Genomic DNA, 23,309 nt, shown 5'->3' with positions numbered 1-23,309 from the left:
AGGCCTCTGCATCAGTGGGAGGGGGTTTCTGTCCACCCAGTCACCTAGGGCCTGGGGTTCCTTCTATCCCGGGATGCCATGGTCATCAACACAGGTCTCCAGAGTTTCTACAGCAGGGGAGAGGAGAAGGGAGGTCATGAGTGGAGGTGTCAGTGGTCCAGACCTTCAGGTGGAACAGGTCACTTCTGCCTGTGCTCTGCTGACTGGAACTGTTCTGTGGCCCCAGTGCAAAGGGGCCGGAAACTGCCCTCTCCTTGTGAGCCTCAGAGGAAAATCAAATGGGTCTAGTGAACTGAACACATTGCTGTCTCTGCCAGGGTCCCCCCTTCTGGTCACCAAATACCTACCTGTATTGTTCCTCCCGTATACAGAATACACCCACCCCATCCCCAGAGGAGACAGCTCCATGGAGTCATTGCATCCAGCTCAGAGTCCAGGGTATCCAGGCAATGTGTGGTCCTCTCCATTGGCTTTGGGTGTAGCTTCACTAGGCTAGTACTTTAGGGACCAGAACCTCCTTCTCTTAAGTGTTTAAAAAGTAAACAAACCCAGTATTTCATTTCTCTATAATTTGGCGATTTCCCTCATTTCCCTCACATGTACACCCTCCAAGGTCCTTGTCAGCCTCAGAGGCTCTCCTGCCTAGTCCTGCTTTCCCCGTGACCCTGTGCTTTCTCTCTATGCTCCCCCCTCATCCCCACGGTAACTGGCAGACGTCCTGGAGAACATGATGGAGCCACCACAGCGGGATTCCAGCGCACCGGGCAGGTTCCACGTGGGCAGCGCAGAGTCCATGCTGCATGTCCGCCCCGGGGGGTACACGCCCCAGCGGGCACTGATTAACCCCTTTGCGCCCTCACGGATGCCCATGAAGCTCACGTCCAACAGGAGGCGCTGGATGCACACTTTCCCCGTGGGTAAGTTTTTCTTGGGAAAGAGCCCTGGCCAGGAACTCCCAGTCCTGGCCCTCAGCACCCGTCCCTGCTTGGCCTCAGTCAGAGATGTCATCCTTCTCTGCACCTGGAGGCAGGGACAGCCACATGTGTTCTTCTTGTCTGACTTGTTCCTGGGAGGAGCCCCTGCCTCCTATGCTGTTGTCTTTCTCTACTGTATCTCACTTGATGTGTGTGAAACAAAGGCTCCCACAATATTCTTTCTTTCTTTTATTATTTTTGGCTGTGTTGGGTCTTCATCGTTATACGCAGGCTTTCTCTAGTTGTGGTGAGTGGGGGCTACTCTCTAGTTGGCAGCGTGCGGGCTTCTCATTTTGGTGAATTAACTTTGTGGCTCTCAGGCTCTAGAGCATGGGGTCAGTAGTTGTGGCATGCAGGATTAGTTGCTGCAAGGCATGTGGGGTCTTCCCAGAGCAGAGCCTGAACCTGCGTCCCCTGTACTGGCAGGCGGATTCTTATCCCCTGCACCACCGGGGAGGTCCCTGCAATATTCTTAGGCTGAGGCCTCACAGGAGGACAAGCCTCGCTCAGAGAAGGCGACGTCCCGTCTGGGAGCCAGAGGGTTGAGGACATGATGCTCCTCTGTGCTGTGGTTGCCTTTCAGCCTCTCCAGCGCTCGTGTCCTAGCAGCAGGAAGAGAGACAGTGTGAGGTAGAGTGTGGCTCTGGCTTCTGGGGGGACGATGGTCAGTGGGTCTCTGTCTGGATAGGACCGTCGGGAGAGGCCATTCAGATCCATCACCAGACCCGACAGAATATGGCAGAGCTGCAGGGCAGCGGGCAGAGGGACCTGACCCATTCCTCCGCGGAGCTGCTGGAGCTGGCATACCACGAGGCTGCCGGCAGGTGAGGCTGGGCCTGGGGCTCTGGGAGGTGCCGGGGTATTGGCGGAACGGGCTGCCCATGACGCGTCACGTCCGGGAGACTCGGGGACGTGGTGGGGCTGCAGCACCACCCTTTGTCAGTCCCCTTCCCTGGGCCCGTTGACACAGACAGCCTGGGGTGTTTTTGCCAAAGATGTTCCCCAGGCCCTTGCTTTGGCTTCCGCTTTAATTCAAAACACGCTTTGTCAACCACAGACATGAGTTACTTCTGATCCTCAGTCGAGGGTGAAAATGAATTCCAGGGTGGGTGGTTCCTGCTGTGTGTTCTGGGCAGTCAGTCTGTGACTTTTGTCGTTTTGGTCATTGAGGAATCCCACTGTTGGGTTAATGCAGAAAGCAAGGTATCCCAAAAGAATTAGAGTCATGCCTTCACTGCAAATATTTATCTTTTTAATTATTTTTCATATTTTATTGTATTGTTGAGGATCTCAAAATAACCACTGTATAAGAATTTATTTAATAGTAGTGGTTGACAAATTGCAAATCATGAGACGGGTGCTACTGACTTTCAAGTGATATTTTTGATCAAAGACTATTACATATTTCTATATTATTAAAATTTTGCTTGATAAAAAGTAAATAAGTTAGAACAATGGAGACCAAGGCCTGTGTTTATAGAAACAAGTCTTTTTGAACCGGGGTTCTAAATGTGTTACAAGGCATCCAGAGAGAGTCAGCCTAGGAAGAAAGTCATTTAACCCTTGACGTGCTCTAGCCCAGGCTATACTGGGTCTTCTGTGATGTGTTACTCTTGCAAGGTGCAATCTTTGGCCCCTTTCCAGCCGTCCCAGCATCCCATGGGCTGGATGTGGGACACAAGCAGGGCGTGACCCTCTTTACCGGCTTAACGTGATACCTCTGTTGAAGCACCTCACGTCCCGCTGGGGGTATCAGCAGGGGCAGGCTTAGGATGGAGAGGGCAGGCATCTGGCATGGTGATGGGGATGCAGCTGGGGTGCCAGGGTGAGAGTCTAGAGCTGGCATGCGCTCTGAATCCCGAAGCCTGGCAGCTGCGATGTGGATCTCAGTGTTTGCCAGCCCATGTGGCTGAACGTTCAGGCCTGTTTTTGATGAAAACCCCCCAGAGACAGGGTGAGCAGGATAAAAGAGGTGATGATCCACATTAAGCTAGGCGGCTGGGCTCTGTTTGTTCTCTGCAGGCACAGCACTTCCCGCCAGCCCGGCGACGGCACGTCCTTCTTGAGCTTCGCTGGGACGGAGGAGCTCTCGGTCAGCCTGCTCCGTGGCAGTGGTGCAGGTAACCCGCCCAGGAGACGCTCTGAGCAGGCCCACCCCCGGGAGCGACATGGGGATGGAAAAGCAGGGCCATGTCTATTTTGGGATCATTTCAGCCACAATTTCGGGTGACCTATTTAGAAGCTGTGCTTCTAATAATGCATGGAATTATAAATGGGCTGCACGTTACGTTTTTAGCTGAGAACATGTTGGTCAGGAACACATTTATCATTGGTCTGTCAGTGAGTCGTGATTGAGGGCTGCTTATGAGATCACTATTGAGGGCCGCACCAGGCCTGGAAGCTTTCAATTATATGTGGAAGGGGACCCCCCCCCCATAAAAATGATCAGAGACCCAGAGGGAGCAGTGTGGTTTGAGACTGGAGAAGAGAAGGGTGGCCTTGTCGCTTAAGCAGGGGTCCCCAACCTCTGGGATCTAGTGCCCGATGGCCTGAGGTGGAGCTGATGTAATGGAGATAAAGCACACAATGAATGCAATATGCTGAATCGTCTCAGGACCGCCCCCCTCCCTCCCCATCCGTGGAAAGAGGGTCTTCCACAAAACTAGTCCCTGGGGCCAAAAAGTTTGAGGACCACTGGCTTACAGAAGTGGATAGGCACCTCAGATGCGAAGGGGTGGTATTTGGTCAGGAGGAGAGTTAGAAGGTGAGGGATTCTAAGTGCAGGGAGGGTAGGAGCTTTTATTGATTGATACAGGCTTTATGCTTTTTGGAAGCACTTGTTATCTGATCATTCCTGTAGGGGGTAAGTCATTCAATACATTTTATACACGTAGCAACTTAACACCCAGAGATGTGGAGGTGTTATCCTGGTCTCTCCAGCCAGCAGCCAGCTGTCCTGCTGTTTCTGCGCTCAGTCGTGTCCAACTCTTTGCGACCCCGTGGACTGTAGCCCGCCAGGCTCCTCTATCCATGGGATCCTCCAGGCAAGAGTACTGGAGTGGGTTGCCCTGCCCTCCTCCAGGGGGTCTTCCTGACCCGGGGATCAAACTCGCCTCTCTTATGTCTCCTGCATTGGCTGCTGTTTCTGATTTCTGCACTATTCAGAGAGCCTTTACAGGGATAGGGGAACATGAGTTTAGATGGGTGGCAGATTTTGGAAAGCCTCAAAGGATAGATGGTATACCAAATGAATACGAGAAACAGTAAAATTGAAAGAAACAATGAAGTTACTATTTCATGTCTTCGTTTTCTGTAAGTTAACTTGCCTTTCTGAAACTTGACTTGAGGAAGACAACGGAATTGAAATTTTATAAAATTAGTTAATAAAGTTTGCCTCCAGTCACGAGTGGATTCAGCTAGTGATGCTTAGAGCGAGTTTCCTGGCGACCTGAAGCGGGAGAACCATGGGTTCGGGTGGTAACTGCTTCAGGATTTTCCCAGGGTGGACATGGAGTGTGATTCTGGGCCTGGGGGAGGCAGCTCTCGTAGACCCATTGATTCTTCAGAAGATGAGTCTTGGAACTATAAAATCTGCTCTGGAGAAAAGAGGGAAGTTTCAGAGAAATCCTAATTTAATGACTGGTGTGGAAGGTTCTCTCTCTCTCTCTTTTTTAAAACTATAACTGGTCAGAACTTTTTTGCAAAATGAGCCTCACTGAAACAGACTCTTTTTATCTTTCCATAGATGTGAATCCTCGGACGCAGAATAAGGATTCTCCAGAGGACAGTGTGTCTACCTCCCCAGACCCAAGTAAGAGGGGGCGACTGATGGAGGGAGGCGGGATGTGGGTGGATGGTCAGGGCACTGAGGGGGAGCAAGAGGGAGCCCTGTTTGGGGGAGAACAGCCTGGACGTTCACGTCTCAGGTGCGGGAAGGCAGTGTGGTGAGGGAGAGTCTGTAGCTTCTCTGATGGAAAGGGAGCGGCGGGGAGGCCACACGGGAAGGGTGGCCATATTCCCGGCGCTGGCCTTGGCTCTGAGATGCCTAACAGTGGCTGTGGGGAGAAGTCAGAAGGAATAAGACCTGAAGCTGTTTACATCCCTGCAGTTGGAAGTGTGTGTCTGGGTTGCATTTACATTGATCATCCTTGTCTGTTGAAATAGCTGAACATCTAAATATCAGCAATAGCAAAAGACCAGAAAAAGAAACTCTACTGCTTGATCAACATTGCTTTACCTCACTGTGACCAATGGATGTATGTACATCACCAAATCTTTTTTGTCCCCACTTTTAAGTAACTTAGCAATCATTGCACTGGTTCTCCAGGTCTGGCATGCTAGTCATTTTTCATGTCAATATCAAACATGTTACTATATTGTGATTTGGATAATCATGTCTATTGGTGGCCATTTGGGTGATTTCTAGTTTTTTTTTTTTAATAGTATATAATGAATGCATGGTGCCGTGGGTGTATTTTTTTCTCTTGGTTCAGATCCTTGGAATATATTCCAAAGAATAGTTGGCAGATTGATTATTTTCTAGAAAGCTGCCAGCCTTGAATAGATGAGCCTGTTTCTCCTCTGCAAGCCCAGCGCTGGATTTTGTCATCTGTGTTTGTCACTGTGTGGTTCTGAGCTGGAACCACCTCAGAGGCTTTGGCAGGGCCTGGAGGTACTGGAGGTGGAAAAGACGCCACCCAGACTCTTTACCCAGGGAAACAGCAGCAGCACCCAGCTAAGAACTGGGGGCTTTTCTCACCACAGGGTTTGAAGTCTCCATGTGTGCCCGTGGACCCTGTTTCTAAAAGGTTTTTCTAGTGCCAAGGGTCAAGGAACTGGCAAGGGCCAGGACGGTGAGAAGGCACAGCAGCAGAGGGCCTTGCACTTCCGGCCGCCCCTTGGGGCCTCCATTTGGCGCCCACCTTCTGCTGCTGATTCTAACCCGGAAGCTCACACAAACTCACCCTCGTTTGCCATATGGGAAGTTGGGGTGCTAACTAGGATGCTGTGGACTGGGTCTTTTGTTTTTGTTTTTTATTGAAGTGTAGTTGGTTTACAATGTTGTGCGACTCTGCTGTACGTCCAAATGACTCAGTTATACACATATATACATTCTTTTCTTTATATTCTTTTTCATCATGGCTTATTACAGGATATGTAATATAGTTCCCCGTGCTATACATGAGGACCTTGCTGTTGATCCATTCTAAATGTCAGTTTGCATCTGCTAACGCCAGACTCCCAATCCATTCCTGTCCCTCCCCTGCTTCCCTCTCGCTGTGTTTTGAGTTCTTGGGGTATTAAGGAGTTAACAAGGCCTGTATAGAGTCAGACTCATAGACTCAGAGAGCGCAGAGGTGGTTGCCAGGGTCCCAGGGGAAGGGGGCCAGGGTGCGGGGTGTTGCCAGTTGGTGGGTGTAAAACTTCAGTCCTTGTGAGGTGAGTAAGGTCTCTAGAGGCCTGCCGCATGGCACTGTCCCAAATTTAAGCATACTGAATTGTACACTTAAAATTTGTTAAGGTGGTAGATCTCAAGTTAAGTGCTCTTACCACAATAAAATAAAATTCAGACCAACCAACCAGAAGTCACCCGGGACCTGGAGTGGAGACCATGGAGTTAGGCTTGTTGCAGGTCAGGTCATCTTCCCCAAAGCCTTGTGGCTGCACGCTGGGCATGTTTCCCCCTGGGACTCAGCTCGAAAGTCTTCCTGGCCCCTGGCCCCCAGGCTCAGGGACACTCTTTTCCTGGGGGCACGTTGGTCACTTTAAGGAGGAAAGATCCCTGAGCAGAGAGGCTTCTGGTCCTGTGACCTTGGGGGGATTCAGCTCGGCCAGGTGTTTAAAGGGGTTGATGATGGCACCACACCTGCTCAGAGGAGGGGTGTCGGGGACAGCGGGCGCAAGGCCGAGGAGCCATGGGAGATGAGGCGTGTGAGGGTCTCGCTGGGGACACAGAGCCTGAAGCGAGGAGTTTATCTGCTTCTAGTTGTTCCCTTGTATGGAGATTTGAAAAACAGTGTTCACTTACTTGACTGAAGAAGCTGACTGCCCCCCTGCGTTAACTCAGTTATTCTCAGCAAGGAATATTCTGCTCATCGGGGCACATGTGGCCGTGTCTGCAGACACCATTGGTTTTTACAACCAGGCGATGCCACTGGCATCTAGTGAGTAGGGACCGGGAGGCTGCTCACATCCTGCAGTGCCCAGGACCACCCCCCATGACAGAATTATCCTGACCAGAGTAGGTCTCATGCCCTGAGGTGGGGAAGCCCTGCTTCACCAAAGCGCAGGTGATCTCTGTCCGACCCAGAGGGTCAGGCCCACTCTGCCATGACAGCTCTCATCTCTAGATTGTTAAACTCCGGCTCCTAAAGTTCCAGCCTCGTAACTTTCCCAGACGTCCTCCCTTGACTCCTCTTCCTGCCCTGATGGATCTGTGACTTACTTTTCAATCCTGAGTTCTGCTCCCCTGTGCTGTTCCCTCCAGAATCAGCTGCACCCCCCTCTCCTCCCCACCTGGCCCCTCCGCCGCCTCCGGGAGGCTCCTGGCCTGAGCCTCTCTTCTGCTCTCAGGACATTGATTTGCTTCGATGTGTAACTCTGCCTGGCCTGCCCCTGCCGTAACCTCACTGGACTCACGGCTGCAGCTCACGATCAGCAGAAAATGAAAAGTGTCAGCTGCGACTCCCATTTGCATGGTGGGGTCGGATAAGCACTGCGTTGTCTAACAGCCTCTGTTTCTCTCTCTTTCTCCCTCCCCCCTCCCTTTCTCTCTCCCTCCCTTTCCTGGCAATTTGATCACCTATCACACTGCCCTTCTCCCCCCCACTCCCCACCCACATCCCACACCTGCCTGGTGACCTCACTACCTTCCTCCCTGTTCACACGAGGCAGTTCTGACGCTGTCTGCTCCCCCTGTAGTGCCAGGCTTCTGTTGCACAGTTGGTGTGGACTGGAAGTCACTCACGACTCCCGCGTGCCTCCCCCTCACCACGGACTACTTCCCCGACCGCCAGGGCCTACAGAATGACTACACGGAGGGCTGCTACGATCTCCTCCCGGAGGCTGACATCGACAGGTCGGTGACAGAGAGGTGCCTGGCTTTTGCTTCTCCCAAGACTGGTTTGCAAACCTTCAGTTTCACGTACCACCACGGAAGGGCTCACGGGGATGGAGCTGGGGACTGGGAACTCTCTCACTGTGCTCCTGGCATGTCCTGTCTTTTCAGGAGGGATGAGGAGGGCGTGCAGATGACGGCCCAGCAGGTATTTGAAGAGTTCATCTGCCAGCGGCTCATGCAGGGTTACCAGATCATCGTTCAGCCCCGCGCACAGAAGCCCAGCCCTGCTGGCCCGCCGCCACTCAGCAGCAGCCCGCTCTACAGCCGGGGTGAGGTTCCACTGCAGACCCTGAGTTTTCTCCTCTATTCAATTTGTGGAAACAAGTTCTTAAGATAGTAGGGAATACATACACTTAAAGTCATTGTTTTTCAACACACATTTTTTTTGATCTAGTAATTTTATATGTTTATGTATATATATTCATATGTTTATGTATACTGATAATAACATATTAATGCATCTATATAATGGCATATTTATACAGATATTCTCTGCTATATTGCTTACCCATTTTTTTTTCCCTTAAAATTTTCACTTTATACAAGAATTAACGTCTCCTCCAAGTTCAGACTTATCTTAAAACTCTCTTTAATCTCCAGCTCTCCTTTTAAGGAAGAGGGTATGCCTAAGTTCAGGAATGTTCCAGCCTGGCTTGAGCAGTTCCTTGGGTCCCAGGTGGCTGAGCAGGGGCCGAACTGTCAAACTACAGGGTGAATATTCCTGTCCCAAAGGCCTGGGTTTATTTCGTGCACAGTGCCTGACACAGTAGGTCCTCTAATGTTACCTGAACCTGAAGTTTATGCTTGTTCTCCCCTCCTTCCCTATTCTTGTCACTGCAGCTCATTGCAGTTCAGTGACTGGAAGCCAAGATGGGTCATCCATGAGTGGCAGAGGCTAGTGAGTACAGAGACTCGGTGGTGCTGGCTGAGTTTGAGTTGGGCTCTGGAGGTCTCCCCTGAAACAAGTCCAGCAGCGAGAATTACATGTGGGGGCCTGGAACCAGAGAGTGGCGGTCACTTCCTGGAGCCATCACTGAGCATCTCTTCATCCCCTGCTTCCTCCTTGTAGCTAGTGAGCACCCCACCCTGCTCCCTAGACAGCCAGAACCAAACCTCAGGCCAGCTTTGGTTCCATTAAAGCTCCTCCAGTCAGAGGATCAAAGAAGCATGGACCTGTCAATGGAGGCTTAGTGGTCCTTGCGTCCAGGGCCCATTGTTCAGCATGAAGCTTTGGGTTCCTCTGGGTTTTTTCTAAAAGCCTCTTGTGATATGCATCACGTGATGCCGCCTTCTCATATTATAGACTCTACTAATAACCTTTCTGATTGCTAGGATAACTTCAGCTTCATCTTATTCTCTTCCACCATGGAAGCAACCGTGCCTGGTATAGGACAGCATGGGTCTATGAACTTACGACAGTGTTCATTCACTCATTATGTCATGCATTCATTATTGCACACATTCATTCATTATTTCACTCACTCATTTTATTCATTCATTCCTTATTTCATTAATTCATTATTTCATTAGTTCACTCATTTTATTATGTCACTCATTCATTCACTCATTATTTCATTAGTTCACTCATTCATTCATTAGTTCACTCATTTTATGTCACTCATTCATTCACTCATTATTTCATTAGTTCACTCATTCATTCATTCACTCATTCATTCATTAGTATTTCTGAAGCTCCTGCTCTATAGGACAAAATAACATTAGTCAAACTATGAAATACAATGCCATGTTATGATAAAGACCATGACGGAAAAATCAAAATGCTTGCCCGAGAGTATTTAATATGGGATTGGATTTGGTCTGGAGAGTCAGGGGCAGCTTCTTTGAGGAGGTGATGTTTGAGCTGCGACCTGAAACACACGCAGGAGTTTTTAGTGTGAGAGGAGAGGAGTGGAGGGCAGAGCATGCTAGGCAGCAGGATTAGTGTGTGCAAAGGCCTCGTGAGACTTTCCAGGCACCTAAAAGACAAGTGTGGGGAGTACCACGAGTAAGCCAGCAACATGGCCAGAGACATCAGGACACCCAAGCTGCACAGACCATGTGAAGGATTTTGTTCTTATCCTAAACACAGTGGTATGAATTCCCTTTCCATGTTAGTGGTCCCATCCAGGTTGCCTTTTCCCTGAACAGGCATTTTATAAGGTGCTACTGAAAATACAAAGATGAACAAGATTTGGGCCCTGGCCTCCTGGAACTTTTACTTTGTCGGGAGTGAGACCCACACACACAAGGAGCTATATCCAGGGTAGAATTCACCATTGATGAGGTCTGATAGCTTTCTGAAGAAGGTGGCACTTGATGGTGACCTTAAACAATCTTTAGGAATTTGATGGTGAGAAGGCAGAGATGAGATGGAAGAGAAGGCAGAAGAAACAACAGGAGCAGATGTTTGGAGAAGGAAATTTGAGCAAATAAATAAGTGGTTCTTTTGTTTTTTTGGCTGCACTGCATGTGGGATCTTAGTTCCCCGACCAGGAATTGAACCCATGTCCTCTGCAGTGGAAGCACAGAGTCTTAACCACTGAACTGCCACGGCAGTTCCCAATAAGTGATCCTTTACGTCTGAAACATGGTGTAGCAGAGTGGGCGTCATGGGCTGGGTTGGCTGCCCCAGGGGCGAGGGTCTCAGATGCCAGGGGGCAGCTCGTGCCTGAGAAGGGTGGAGTTCCATTTTAGTCAGTTAACATCCAGCTTAGAACTTCCCTTCACAGAGGACGAGGCATCAGGTCGTTCAGCCTCAAGTGTATCATCCAGATGCTGTCGGTACCCCCGACTCCAACCCCCTGCTGGCTGGCTCAGTAACAGAAAAATCTTCCACCTTCAGGACTTTTTTTTTTTTCCAACCAAGAGTTATTTCTTTTCCACGAAATTGTCAAACTGAAAGTGTTGCCTCTTTTGTCTCTCCTTTTCTGAATCTATGTGGAAGAGAAGCAATTGCCTTTTAAAGGGAGGACCCTCAACCAGATGGAGGAAATTCTTCTTTTCCTTATTAGGCCTTGTGTCCCGAAACCGCCCGGAAGAGGAAGACCAGTACTGGCTGAGCATGGGCAGAACCTTCCACAAAGTCACACTGAAAGACAAGATGATCACAGTGACCCGCTACCTTCCCAAGTGAGTCCTGGGGGTTTAACATTTTCAGCTTCTGTCCTAGATCATGTCTACCTACCAAGCGATGTTTATAACACATACTGTCCGCATACTGAATTGCATGTATATTCACACCGGGGAGATTGAGTGAGTAGTTGTTGTTTTGGAGTTACTGTTTTGTTTCCCAGGTTTTCTTTTTTTAATTTTTATGTATTTATCTTTGGCCCCACTGGGTCTTCATTGCTTTGCAAGGGCTGGTTGAGGCCAGCAGGGGCGGGGCTGGTGTCTGGGCTAGTTGCTCTGTGTAGGCTTCTCACTGCAGTGACCTCTTTTGTTGCAGAGCACACGCTCTAGGTGCTTGGGCTCCAGCAGTTGGGGCGCATGGGCTTAGTTGCTCAGCTGCATGTGGAATCTTCCTGGACCAGGGATCCAACCAGTGTCCCCTGCATTGGCAGCGGATTTCCACGCACCACCAGGAAAGTCTGCTTTCCAGGGTTGTGTTTTATGGTTGCAGTTCACCTATTTCTGAAAGGGATTTGATCCAGCTTACAATGTTTAGCATGAGTCTTAACACTCCAGTTAAAAACAAAGAATATGATAGAAGAATAAGAAGGTTTTGGTTCAGTCATTCATTCATGTCCAACTCTTTGCAACTCCGTGGACTGTAGCACACGAGGCTTCCCTGTCCATTACCAACTCCCGGAGCTTATTCAAAATTATATCCATTGAGTCGGTGATGCCGTCCAACCGTCTCATCCTCTGTTGTCCCTTTCTCTTCCTGCCTTCAATATTTCCCAGCATCAGGGTCTTTTCCAAGGAGTCAGTTCTTCGCATCAGGTGGCCAAAGTATTGGAGTTTCAGCTTCAGCATCATCAGTCCTTCCAATGAATTCAGGACTGATTTCCTTTAGGATGGACTGGTTGGATCTCCTTGCAATCCAAGGGACTCTCAAGAGTCTTCTCCAATACCACACTTCAAAAGCATCAATTCTTAAGCGCTCAGTTTTCTTTCTAGTCCAACTCTCAAATTCATACATGACTACTGGAAAAACCATAGCTTTGACTAGACGGACCTTTGTCAGCAACGTAATGTCTCTGCTTTTTAATATGCTGTCTAGGTTGGTCGGAGAAGGCAATGGCACCCCATTCCAGTACTTTTGCCTGGAAAATCCCATGGACGGAGGAGCCTGGTAGGCTACAGTCCATGGGGTCGCTAGAGTCGGACACGACTGAGCAACTTCACTTTCATGCATTGGAGAAGGAAATGGCAACCCACTCCAGTGTTCCTGCCTGGAGAATCCCAGGGATGGCGGAGCCTGGTGGGCTTCTGTCTATGGGTTCGCCAGAGTCGGACACGACTGAAGCGACTTAGCAGCAGCAGCAGCTAGGTTGGTCATAGCTTTTCTTCCAAGGAGCAAACTTGTTTTAATTTCATGGCTGCAGTCACCATCTGCAGTGATTTCGGAGCCCAAGAAAATAAAGTCTCTTACTGTTTCCATTGTTTCCCCATCTATTTGCTGTGAAGTGATGGGACCGGATGCCATTCATTTTCTGAATGTTGAGTTTTAAGCCAGCTTTTTCACTCTCCTCTTTCTCTTTCATCAAGAGGCTCTTTAGCTTTTCTTCACTTTCTGCCATAAGGGTGGTGTCATCTGCGTATCTGAGGTTATAGATATTTCTCCTGGCAATCTTGATTCCAGCTTGTGCTTCATCCAGCCCAGCGTTTCTCATGATGTACTCTGCATATAAGTTAAATAAGCAGGGTGACAATGTACAGCCTTGACATACTTCTTTCCCAATTTGGAACCAGTCTGTTGTTCCATGTCCAGTTCTAACTGTTGCTTCTTGCCCTGCATACAGATTTCTCAGGAGGCAGGTCAGGTGGTCTGGTATTCCCGTCTCTTGAAGAATTTTCTAGTTTGTTGTGATCTACACAGTCGAAGGCTTTGGCATAATCAATACTGCAGAAGTAGATGTTTTTCTGGTTTAAAAACTGAGACATCTCCATTACCAGCCCCCTGAGATGAGTTGGTCACTGTGCTTGAATGCCAAGAATACTGAGAAAGAAAAGGTACAGAAGAGTTGGCGGATATCCTTGTTTGGACCTTTGTTTTTCAGGTACCCGTACGAGTCCGCCCAGATCCACTACACCTACAGCCTCTGCCCCTCCCACTCCGATTCAGAGTTCGTCTCCTGTTGGGTGGAATTCTCGCATGAGCGACTGGAGGAGTACAAGTGGAATTACTTAGATCAGTACATCTGCTCTGCCGGCTCCGAGGACTTCAGGTCAGAGAGCCCGAGTTGGCTTCCTCCCATCGTGGCCTGCCACATGTCTGTAATCTAATGCCTCTGTTCTTCCTCCTGATTGTAAAATGAGGGCATTCTTAGGGAAAAAAAAGTGGAGGGAAAAACACATCTGGATTGGGTTAAAAACTCAGTGATGAGATGGACGAGGACGATCACACAGCAGTGTGAATGTACTGAGCGCCACTGAATGTGCTCTTAAAGATCATTATAATGCTAAATGGTGTTACATGTGTTTTACCATATGGAACAACAAAGAGCAAAAAAACCTGGTGAGGATGTGCCCTTTGGTGGAATGTCCGTGCTCTTCACATCTTCCTGAGTGCTTGTAACTTTTTTTTTTCATTGAGGTGTAGTAGATTTATAATGTCACATTAATTTCTGCTATATAGCAAAGTGGTTCAGTTATATATGTACTTTCTTTTTTTAATATTCTTTTCCATTATGGTTTATCCTGTGAAAGTGAAAGTGTAGTCACTCAGTTGTGTCCGACTCTTTGCAACCCTTGGTCTGTAGCCCACCAGGCTCCTAGAATACTGGAGTAGGTTGCCATTCCTTTCTCCAGGGGATCGTCCCCACCCAGGAATCGAACCGGGGTCGCCTGTATTGCAGACAGATTCTTTACCATCTGAGCCACCAGAGAAGCCCCCCCATGGTTTATCCTAGGATTTTTAAAAATCTTTTTTCAGCTTTATTGCGGTATAATTGACAAAAATAGTATATACATAAGGTGTGCAGTGTGATGGTTTCATGTAAATGTACATTTTTTTCTTTTTTTTTTTAATTGGAGTATAGTTGATTTATAGTGCTGTGTTAGTTTCAGGCATCCAGCAAAGTGAATCAGTTATACACATACATTTGTCTACTCTTTTTTAGATTCTTATCTCATATAGATCATTACAAAGTATTGAGTGGAATTCCTTGTGCTGTACAGTAGGTTCTTACTAGTTATCTATTTTATATATGGTGGTTTAGTCACTCAGTCATGTCTGACTCTTTTCGACCCCATGGTCTGTAGCCTGCCAGGCTCCTCTGTCTGTGGGATTTCCCAGTCAAGAATACTGGAGTGGGTTGCCATTTCTGTTTCCAGGGGATATTCCCGGCCCAGGGATCGAACTCGGGCCTCCTGCGTTACAGGCAGATTCTTTACCAACTGAGCCACCAGGGAAGCCCTATTTTATATATAGTAGCGTGTATATGTCAATCCCAGTCTCCCAATTTGTCTCTCCCCACTCTCTTTCCTCCTTGGTAACTGGTTAAGTTTGTTTTCTACATCTGTGATTCAATTTCTGTTTTGTTCATTTGTACCGTTCTTTCAGATTCCACATTTAAGTGGTGCCATGATATTTGTTTCTCTGACTTACTCCATCCATTATGATAATATCTAGGTGCATCCATGTCACAGTAATGGCGGTATTTTCTTCTTTGTTTTTTAATTGGAGGCTAATTACTTTACAATATTGTGTTTTTTGCCATATATTCACATGACTCAGCCATGGGTGTACATGTGTTCCCCATCCTGAACCCCCCTCCCACCTCCCTCCCCATCCCATCCCTCAGGGTCATCCCAGTGCACCAGCCCTGAGCACCCTGTCTCATACATCGAACCTGGACTGGCAATCTGTTTCACATAGGATAATATACATGTTTCAATGCTGTTCTCTAAAATCATCCCACCCTCGCCTTCTCCTACAGAGTCCAAAAGACTGTTCTATACATCTGTGTCTCTTTTGCTGTCTCGCATATAGGGTCATCATTACCATCTTTCTAAATTCCATATATATGCATTAGTATACGGTATTGGTGTTTTTCTTTCTGACTTACTTCACTCTGTGTAATAGGCTTCAGTTTCATCCACCTCATTAGAACTGATTCAAATGCATTCTTTTTAATGGCTGAGTAATATTCCATTGTGTATATGTACCACAGCTTTTTTATCCTTTTGTCTGCTGACGGACATCTAGGTTGATTCCCTGTCCTGGCTAGTATTTCGTTCTTTTTGATGATCATAAGCTATTGAATATAGTTCTCTGTGCTGTGCAGTAGGACCTTGTTGTATATGCATTCTCTACATAAAAAGCTTTCTGATGTCTTGTTTTTAACTTTTCATTTTTATGTGTGATTTATGGTTGTAATGATAAAAGGCTGCCGTTGCACTGGGCCTGGGTGCACACAAGCATTCCAGTGTCTCTGGGGTAGAAGGGAAGAGCAGCCTTGGAGGTCTTCCCTTGGAGCCTGCAACCTCAGATGGGCACATGCTCCCAGGCAGATGGACCCTCCACACCCCACTCTGGAGGTGGGGGTGGGGGGGGTGCTGAGATGGATGCACCTCGCTGGAGGTGCTTCTATCACCGGCTTGGTCTCACCTCCACTGGCTTGGTCTCACCTCCACTGGCTTGGTCTCACCTCCAGCCGTTTTCCCGCTGTATCTCTCCGCAGCTTAATCGAGTCCCTGAAGTTCTGGAGGACACGCTTCCTGCTGCTGCCGGCCTGCGTCACCGCCACCAAGCGCATCACGGAGGGAGAGGCGCACTGCGACATCTACGGGGACCGGCCGCGGGCCGACGAGGAGGAGTGGCAGCTCCTGGACGGCTTCATCCGCTTCGTGGAGGGCCTGAACCGCATCCGCCGGCGGCACCGCTCGGACCGCATGATGCGGGTGAGGCCCCGGGGCCCCTCGCGGGCTGAGCCGGGTGTGGGCTGCAGGGACCGCCTCTTCTCACGTCAGCAGCCCCTCCCCGGCCAGTTCTTTACCCCACAGCCCCCCAGAGATTATGTTCAGTCCAGCAGAGTGGGTTCTTCTTCAGTGCAGGATGCAGTGGTTGGTGGTGGGGGAAGCGGGGGAAAGCTCCCCACCCGAAGACAAAGCCCTCCATGAGCTCCCTGCAGGGTTCCCGGTGTCAGGCACAGCTGCCTGTGTGCCCTGGTACCGGATTGCTCAACAGCAGCCATGTCACTTCAGTCACTTGTAGAGTTTACCCGCACCCTTGGGCCTCCTTTCAGTGACTCACTCCCCAGTGAGGGTGCTGAGGCTTGTAGCGGTGATGGGAGGATGTGTCTCAGGACACCCAGCTAACAAAGGGCTGATCTGGGATGATTCGGCCCATGTGCACGCCTGTGTGGCTGTGCACACAGGTCTCTCAGTTTTATAAACGTATAGCTTCATGCCACCACCATCACCGCCACCGTCAGGACACAGAACAGTTCCATCACTCCAAGGAAAGCTCTCCCAGCACCCTTTAGAGTCGCACTATCCCTCCATCTCTAACCCTGGTGGACACTGGTCTGTTCTCCATCGCTCTACAGTTGTCTTTTCCAAATACCCTATAAATGGGATCATACAGCGCATAATCTTTCCAGGCTGCGTTCTTCCCCTCGGCATAACGCCTTTGGCATTCATCTAACTTGTCGCTTGACTCCACAGTTCATTCCTGTCCATTGCTGAGCAGTGTTTCATCATCAGTTGTGTTTTTACTTTTTGTTTTTAACCTCAAGTTCAGCTGTCTTCTGTACACAGCATCATTTCCAGGAGAGCTGTGTAGTGGAAAGAACCTTGGTTTTGGAGTCAAGTCAACTGGACATGGAACAACAGACTGGTTCCAAATAGGAAAAGGAATATGTCAAGGCTGTATATTGTCACCCTGCTTATTTAACTTATATGCAGAGTACATCATGAGAAACGCTGGACTGGAGGAAGCACAAGCTGAAATCAAGATTTCTGGAAGAAATATCAATAACCTTAGATATGCAGATGACACCACCCTTATGGCAGAAAGTAAAGAAGAACTAAAGAGCCTCTTGATGAAAGTGAAAGTGGAGAATGAAAAAGTTGGCTTAAAGCTCAACATTCAGAAAACTAAGATCATGGCATCTGGTCCCATCACTTCATGGCAAATAGATGGGGAAACTGGAAACAGTGTCAGACTTTATTTTTGGGGGCTCCAAAATCACTGCAGATGGTGACTGCAGCCATGAAATTAAAAGAGGCTTACTCCTTGGAAGGAAAGTTATGACCAACCTAGACAGCATATTAAAAAGAAGAGACATTACTTTGCCAACAAAGGTCCGAATAGTCAAGGCTATGGTTTTTCCAGTGGTCATGTATGGATGTGAGAGTTGGACTATAAAGAAAGCTGAGAGCCGAAGAATTGATGCTTTTGAATTTTGTGTTGGAGAAGACTCTTGAGAGTCCCTTGGACTGCAAGGACATCCAACCAGTCCATCCTAAAGGAGATCAGTCCTGGGTGTTCATTGAAAGGCCTGATGTTGAGGCTGAAACTCCAATACTTTGGCCACCTGGTGTGAAGAGCTGACTCATTGGAAAAGACTCTGATGCTGGGAAAGATTGAGGGCAGGAGGAGAAGGGGACGACAGAGGATCAGATGGTTGGATGCCATCATGACTCGATGGACATGGGTTTGGGTGGACTCCGGGAGTTGGTGATGGACAGGGAAGCCTGGTGTGCTGTGGTTCACGGGGTCACAAAGAGTCGGACAGGACTGAGCGACTGAACTGAACTGAACTGAACTTCACTTTTCTGAGACTTAGTTTCTTTTTCCATAATGTAGATGTAACATTGTTTACTTCCTCAAACTGTGATAAAAGTAAAATGTAAGTAAACCGCCTCAAAGAGGCAGTTTGTTTTGAGTCTGACAGCTACTTGGGACTTTTGGTTTGGTAAAAAGTTGTTTCCTGGCATTTCCAGCTCCTGGATCTCATCTTCCCGGACTGTACTAATAGGTTCCCAGAACCTGAGGCACAGCGGACACAGCAGCATCTGATGGCCTGTTTCCTTCTCTCTGCTCTAGAAAGGGGCCACCATGAAAGGCTTGCAGATGGCCGGGCCCATCCCCACGCACTCTCTCGAGTCGGCCGGCCCCCCGGTTGGGAAGAAGGGAACCTCAGCTCTGTCTGCCCTGCTGGAGATGGAGGCCAGTCAGAAGTAAGTGCCCGGTGGAGGGAGATACCTCCATGCCCCGTAGGCCCAAGTGCGGTGAAATGTTGGTGCTGTCTGCCAAGGAGCCAGTAATTGACAAAAGACAGGCAGGTGAAAAGAAAGGTTAATACATGGTAAGTGTTGAATGTCATGAAATAGGCCAGAATTTATGAACTTGAAGTCTGGAGCTTGATTTGAAATACATGTACAATTGTTTTTTTTTTCCCCACAATGTTTTTTGTTGTTTTTTTTTTTTGTTAGTGGGTTGATTTTTTGTTTGTCTTTATTTTTAATAGACTTTTCTGTTTTTAATCCAGTTTTAGGTTCAAGGCACAATTGAGTGGAACAGAGGGTTCCCATATGCACCCTTCCCCACACAGTATCCCCGTCCCTCACTGAGCAGCCCATTTGGTGCAACTGATGGACCCAAAGTGCACCGTTTATTTACATCGAGCTTCACTCTTGGTGTTTCACACTCTGTGGGTGTGGTAGTGGTTTAGTCTGGTCATAATTCGTGTCTGACTCTTTGCGATCCCATGGACTGTAGCCCACCATGCTCCTCTGTCCATCGGTATAGATAAACTTACAATGACACATAGCCACCATTAAAGAGTAGTTTCTCTATCCAAAAAACACAGAATATTTTTAGAATATTTGGGCAATATTTGAACAATTTTTTTGTTTGTTTGAAGAGTTCATATAAAAATCTTGACTTCCGAGGCCTGGTGGTCCAGTGGTTAAAACTCTGTGCTTCCACTGCAAGCGGCATGGATTCAGTCCCTGACTGGGAAACTAAGATCACATGTGCTGCACAGCCAAAATACATAAATAAATAAGTAGTAAAAAAAAAAAAAAGCCTTAAAAAAAAAAATCTTAATTTCCTAGTGAATTCCTATATGAAAAAATAGATAACATATACCTACATGATGCGTGGTTATATGAAAAATATAGATAATGTCATACAAAGGTATGTTACATATAATATGTAATATTTGCTTGGCTTGAGCTAGTGGAGACTCAGTTAGCACTGGGTCCCCGTTCAAGCCTGGCCATGGTGGATGGGCTGGCACTTTAGGTGGGCTTGTGCCCTGGTTCACTGTGGAGCCAGTGCATCCTCTGTGCTTGGACTTGACTTGGTCCCTCAGTCCGCCACCCGACCAGCTTCTCTAGGCGTTAGAGTGTGTGGTCCCTTCGTGAAGAGCAGGCGCTGCAGCTCTCAGGACCCCAGGGGGATCCCATCTTGCTTTGGGATGTGGGATTTAAGATGTCTTTGTAGGAAGGGATGCATTTATTCCTGGGGAGGTGGGACTTGGGGAAAAGGAGAAAACATTGCCATAAGCCTTAACCCCTGCCCCTCCACCCTTCCAGCCAGATCAAGTGCCCTCTGTGCCCCCCGGTGTCTATCCAGAGGCCTGGGGGGTTCCGAGCTGTGCCTGCAGGAGCCCACATATGTTGAGCTTTCAGAAGGTAATGTGAGTGAGCTTGTGGCCCAGCGGGAGATACAATTGCAAAGACAGCGTGGGAAGTCAGACTCGAAGCTGTTCCTACATGTTCCCATAGCAAGAGCGGTGGTTTGGAAGTTTCTTTATTTTAATGTAAAATTTCAAACATTAAAAAAAAAAGTAGATTCACATAATAAATCCCCAATTACCCATCACTCAGATTCAATGATTGTTAACTCAGGGCCAATCTTGTTTCATTTATATCCCACTTGCTTCTCTTCTTTTTTATTTCTTATAAAACCCCAGACATCTCATCTCTTCCTCTATAAGATTTCAGTGTGCATCTCTGAAAGACAAGTACTCTTAAAGCCGTAATATCATAATTCACCTAAGAAGTCACAGCAGTTCCTTAATATCGTGAAATATTCATGCAGCGTCTTTGGCAGAAGTGGTGTTTTCAGAGATGGGTCCTGCATATGGGAAGGCCTGGTGGATGGTCTCAGGAGGCAGAGGCCTGACTGGTCCAGGCGATAGGCAACAGAGGCTGGAGGCAAGGATGGGGTAGAGAGAAAGGGATACAGTGGGGAGGGAAGAGAGTGGCCAGGGTGACGGTGGGGGGGCGGGGGCGGACAGATGACAGGCAAAGCTGGGATAGGTCAGGCCCATGATTGAGGGTGCTGGGGCCTCCAGAAAGTCTGACCCAGGAAAGACCCCACAACTCTACCTGCAGATTGTCCCTTAGCTAATCACAGACCTTTCCTGCTGGAAAAAAAGAACAAGGAACATATGTTGCTGGGAGGGGTGTGAAGCTGGAGGTGGGGGAATCTTATTTTAATGTGTCAGTGAGTCATTGTTCCGAGCGCTCCATGGAGCCTCTTTCTGCTCAGATGGAAAGAGGAGAGATGCCTTGGGGTGACAGTGTCCCCTAATGTGTGGGGGGCGCTCAGCTGACCCCATAGCAGGAGGCAGAACAGGGGGCCCTGAGATGTATTTTCCCCCAGATGGCTGCTCCCAGGCGACGTGGTGCCTCTTCTCAGAGCTGGAGGCCGAGCAGAGGCCGAGCAGAGGGAGCCAGGCCTTTATGTAATGTTTGCTCATGTGGCATTTTTTACCTTGTGCTTTTCTTTATTTTTTGCTACCCCAAGCAGATCCAGTTTTATTATGGAAAACTGTGTTGCAGCAGTATGAAGAAGAGCTTTAGAAGTTTCACCTGTAGGCCTGCCGTCTTATCACGTGTCTCGGTTTCCTCCGGTTCCCCTGAGTCTTTGCCTGGAGGTGCTCACATGGCGTCAGGCTCTCGTGGGAGGCAGGGGCCACGGGAGAAGGGCTGTGGGCAGTATGGGCTCCGTGGCTTCTGTTTGATGGAGAGAAACTGACATCAGGGAGTCAGAGCAGGGAGCGAGCCCACGTGGCAGTCATCGTGGCCTCTGGGAAGAAGGCAGCGTGCCCCATACGTGTCTCGTGTGGACATGCACAGCATAGCAGTTTTTTTTGGTGGCATTCCCTCCCCTGAGCTGTGGAGCCTCCAAGGGCAAGGATAGGTCCCAGGTGTCTCTGAATCCCCAACCCCTGGTCCATAGGTCAGCACATAGATTGCAGCTCAGTACACGAGGGTTGTCATGCACATCAGACGAGGGAACACTGGAGCACAGCCAGGGAAATGGCCATGGCTCCCAGGAAGCATAGGAGGATGTCCCAGTGGGTGTGTGTGGACAAGGCCCAGAGGAACATGCCATGATGTGATGCAGAGACGGCACGATGTACGGGGCTTAGGCAGAGTTGAACTTTTAGTCTGCTTTTCATATGTGAATCACCCTTCAGAGTAGCCAAGCGATTGGTGTGGGGAGGTGTTTGTCTCTCCAGTATTCAAGCTAATGGGTCCAGAGGGAGTGCTCGAACATTACCACGTATGGGCTCCTATGTGCTTACGGATCTAGCAGAGATCACCAGTGACCGCTCACATCGCCAGATGCCGAGGCCTCCAGATAGAAGCACACAGCATGCTTGAGGAGAAGTTCCTGCCCATCAAGCCTAAATGTGCTCAAACCTCTAGATACAATTTCTAGTTCTCAGGAAGTGCTGGGCGCAGAGGAGCGGGGTAAACAATAAAGGGATGTGATGAGCACATCCAGATGGTAAATTTACAAGACCAGTGGGCTCCTTTCTCCCACAGATAAATTGCAGGATATGGAGAGATGAAAAGAGCTTCCAGCTTAAAGGATGCTCGAGAGACATGACTGACTGCAGCATAGGGACCTTAACTGCATCCAGCAAACACACTGTAAAAAGTTTTTTTGGAGACAATTCGAGAAATAATGATACTAGAAAATTTTTAAAAATTTAAGTGTGTTGATGGGATTGTTATTCTTTTATTTTCTTCTAGAGATGCAATACACACTGAAGTGTTTACAGGTGAAATAATAGCATATGTGAGTTTTGCTTCCAAATAATCGGGGTGGGTAGGTATAGATGGGACAAGATTGGCTCCATCATAAATGATCCTGGGGTCCAGGTAAATCATGGGTTTGATTATATTACCCTGTATTTTCATATGGGTTTGAAAATTTTCCATGATAAAAGCTAAAAAGAGAAAGTGTAGCAAGTTACTATGGAAACCAGTTTTTAATCTCCGATATGAGTTAACCTCACCATCAGTAACAGACGTGTCAGAATTTAAGACGAGAGAAACGTCACGAATTGGTTTCCCAGGGGAGGGAGGGGGCAGAGGACCGAGGGAGAGGCCCCGCTGCAGGAAAAGCCCCTGACGCCTCCGGTCTCCCCCTGGAAGTGAGCCGGGTTAGACCAGGGCCAGGCGTTTACACCCTTTGGTGATGGTTCATTGTCCCCAGGCAGCCTGGGGAAGGGCATGGGCCCCCCTGGAGGGCTGCTGGGGGGCCGCTGGACAAAACGGCAGCTCCTGATGCAGTGCAGCCACACGAGGGTCTGAGCCTCACAGTGCCCACTGCAAGTAGGGTGTGTCACAGTAACACCTGAGCATTTAAGACTGGGATGTGAGCCTCCTGGAACTTACCAAATAGAGATTCAGTGATACTGTAAAAGTCTAATTTGGGGGCTCATTTGAGTTACAGTTTGTTATTGCTTAGTCGTTAAGTCACGTCTGATTCTTTTTGTGACCCCGTGGACTGACCCATCACCGACTCAATGGACGTGAGTTTGAGTAAACTCCGGGAGTTGGTGATGGACAGGGAGGCCTGGCGTGCTGCAGTCCATGGGGTCGCAGAGTTGGACGTGACTGAGCGACTGAACTGAACTGAACTGAACTGAATGGACTGTAGCCCACTAGGCTCCTCTGTCTATGGGATTCTCCAAGAAAGAATACTGGAGTGGGAAGCCATTCTCTTCTCCAGAGGATCTTCCCAACCCAGGGATCAAACCCAGATCTCCCACATTGGCAGGTGGATTCTTTAC

General features: G+C 48.5%; 1 protein-coding gene across 5 annotated transcripts in view; it reads left to right on the top strand.

Annotated features, from left to right (window-relative positions):
* Window positions 1-23,309, top strand: part of DEPDC5 (DEP domain containing 5, GATOR1 subcomplex subunit) — a 72,459-nt gene that overhangs the window by 27,948 nt on the left and 21,202 nt on the right. For 2 of the 5 annotated variants that reach the window (XM_070385811.1, XM_070385813.1), the window contains exons 22-31: window positions 714-917; window positions 1,663-1,798; window positions 2,997-3,094; window positions 4,720-4,785; window positions 7,869-8,052; window positions 8,203-8,363; window positions 11,106-11,223; window positions 13,317-13,484; window positions 15,942-16,161; window positions 18,311-18,444. In XM_070385811.1, coding sequence (XP_070241912.1) covers window positions 714-917; window positions 1,663-1,798; window positions 2,997-3,094; window positions 4,720-4,785; window positions 7,869-8,052; window positions 8,203-8,363; window positions 11,106-11,223; window positions 13,317-13,484; window positions 15,942-16,161; window positions 18,311-18,444 — 1,489 coding nt within the window. Of the gene's footprint in view, window positions 1-713; window positions 918-1,662; window positions 1,799-2,996; window positions 3,095-4,719; window positions 4,786-7,868; window positions 8,053-8,202; window positions 8,364-11,105; window positions 11,224-13,316; window positions 13,485-15,941; window positions 16,162-18,310; window positions 18,445-23,309 lie in introns of those variants that run through there. The other 3 variants (XM_070385814.1, XM_070385812.1, XM_070385815.1) reach the window with 2 other exon arrangements.

The sequence above is a fragment of the Bos mutus genome, chromosome 17 (assembly GCF_027580195.1).
Source record: "Bos mutus isolate GX-2022 chromosome 17, NWIPB_WYAK_1.1, whole genome shotgun sequence".
Lineage (NCBI taxonomy): Eukaryota > Metazoa > Chordata > Mammalia > Artiodactyla > Bovidae > Bos > Bos mutus.
This window is presented reverse-complemented; position numbering and strand designations above follow the sequence as displayed.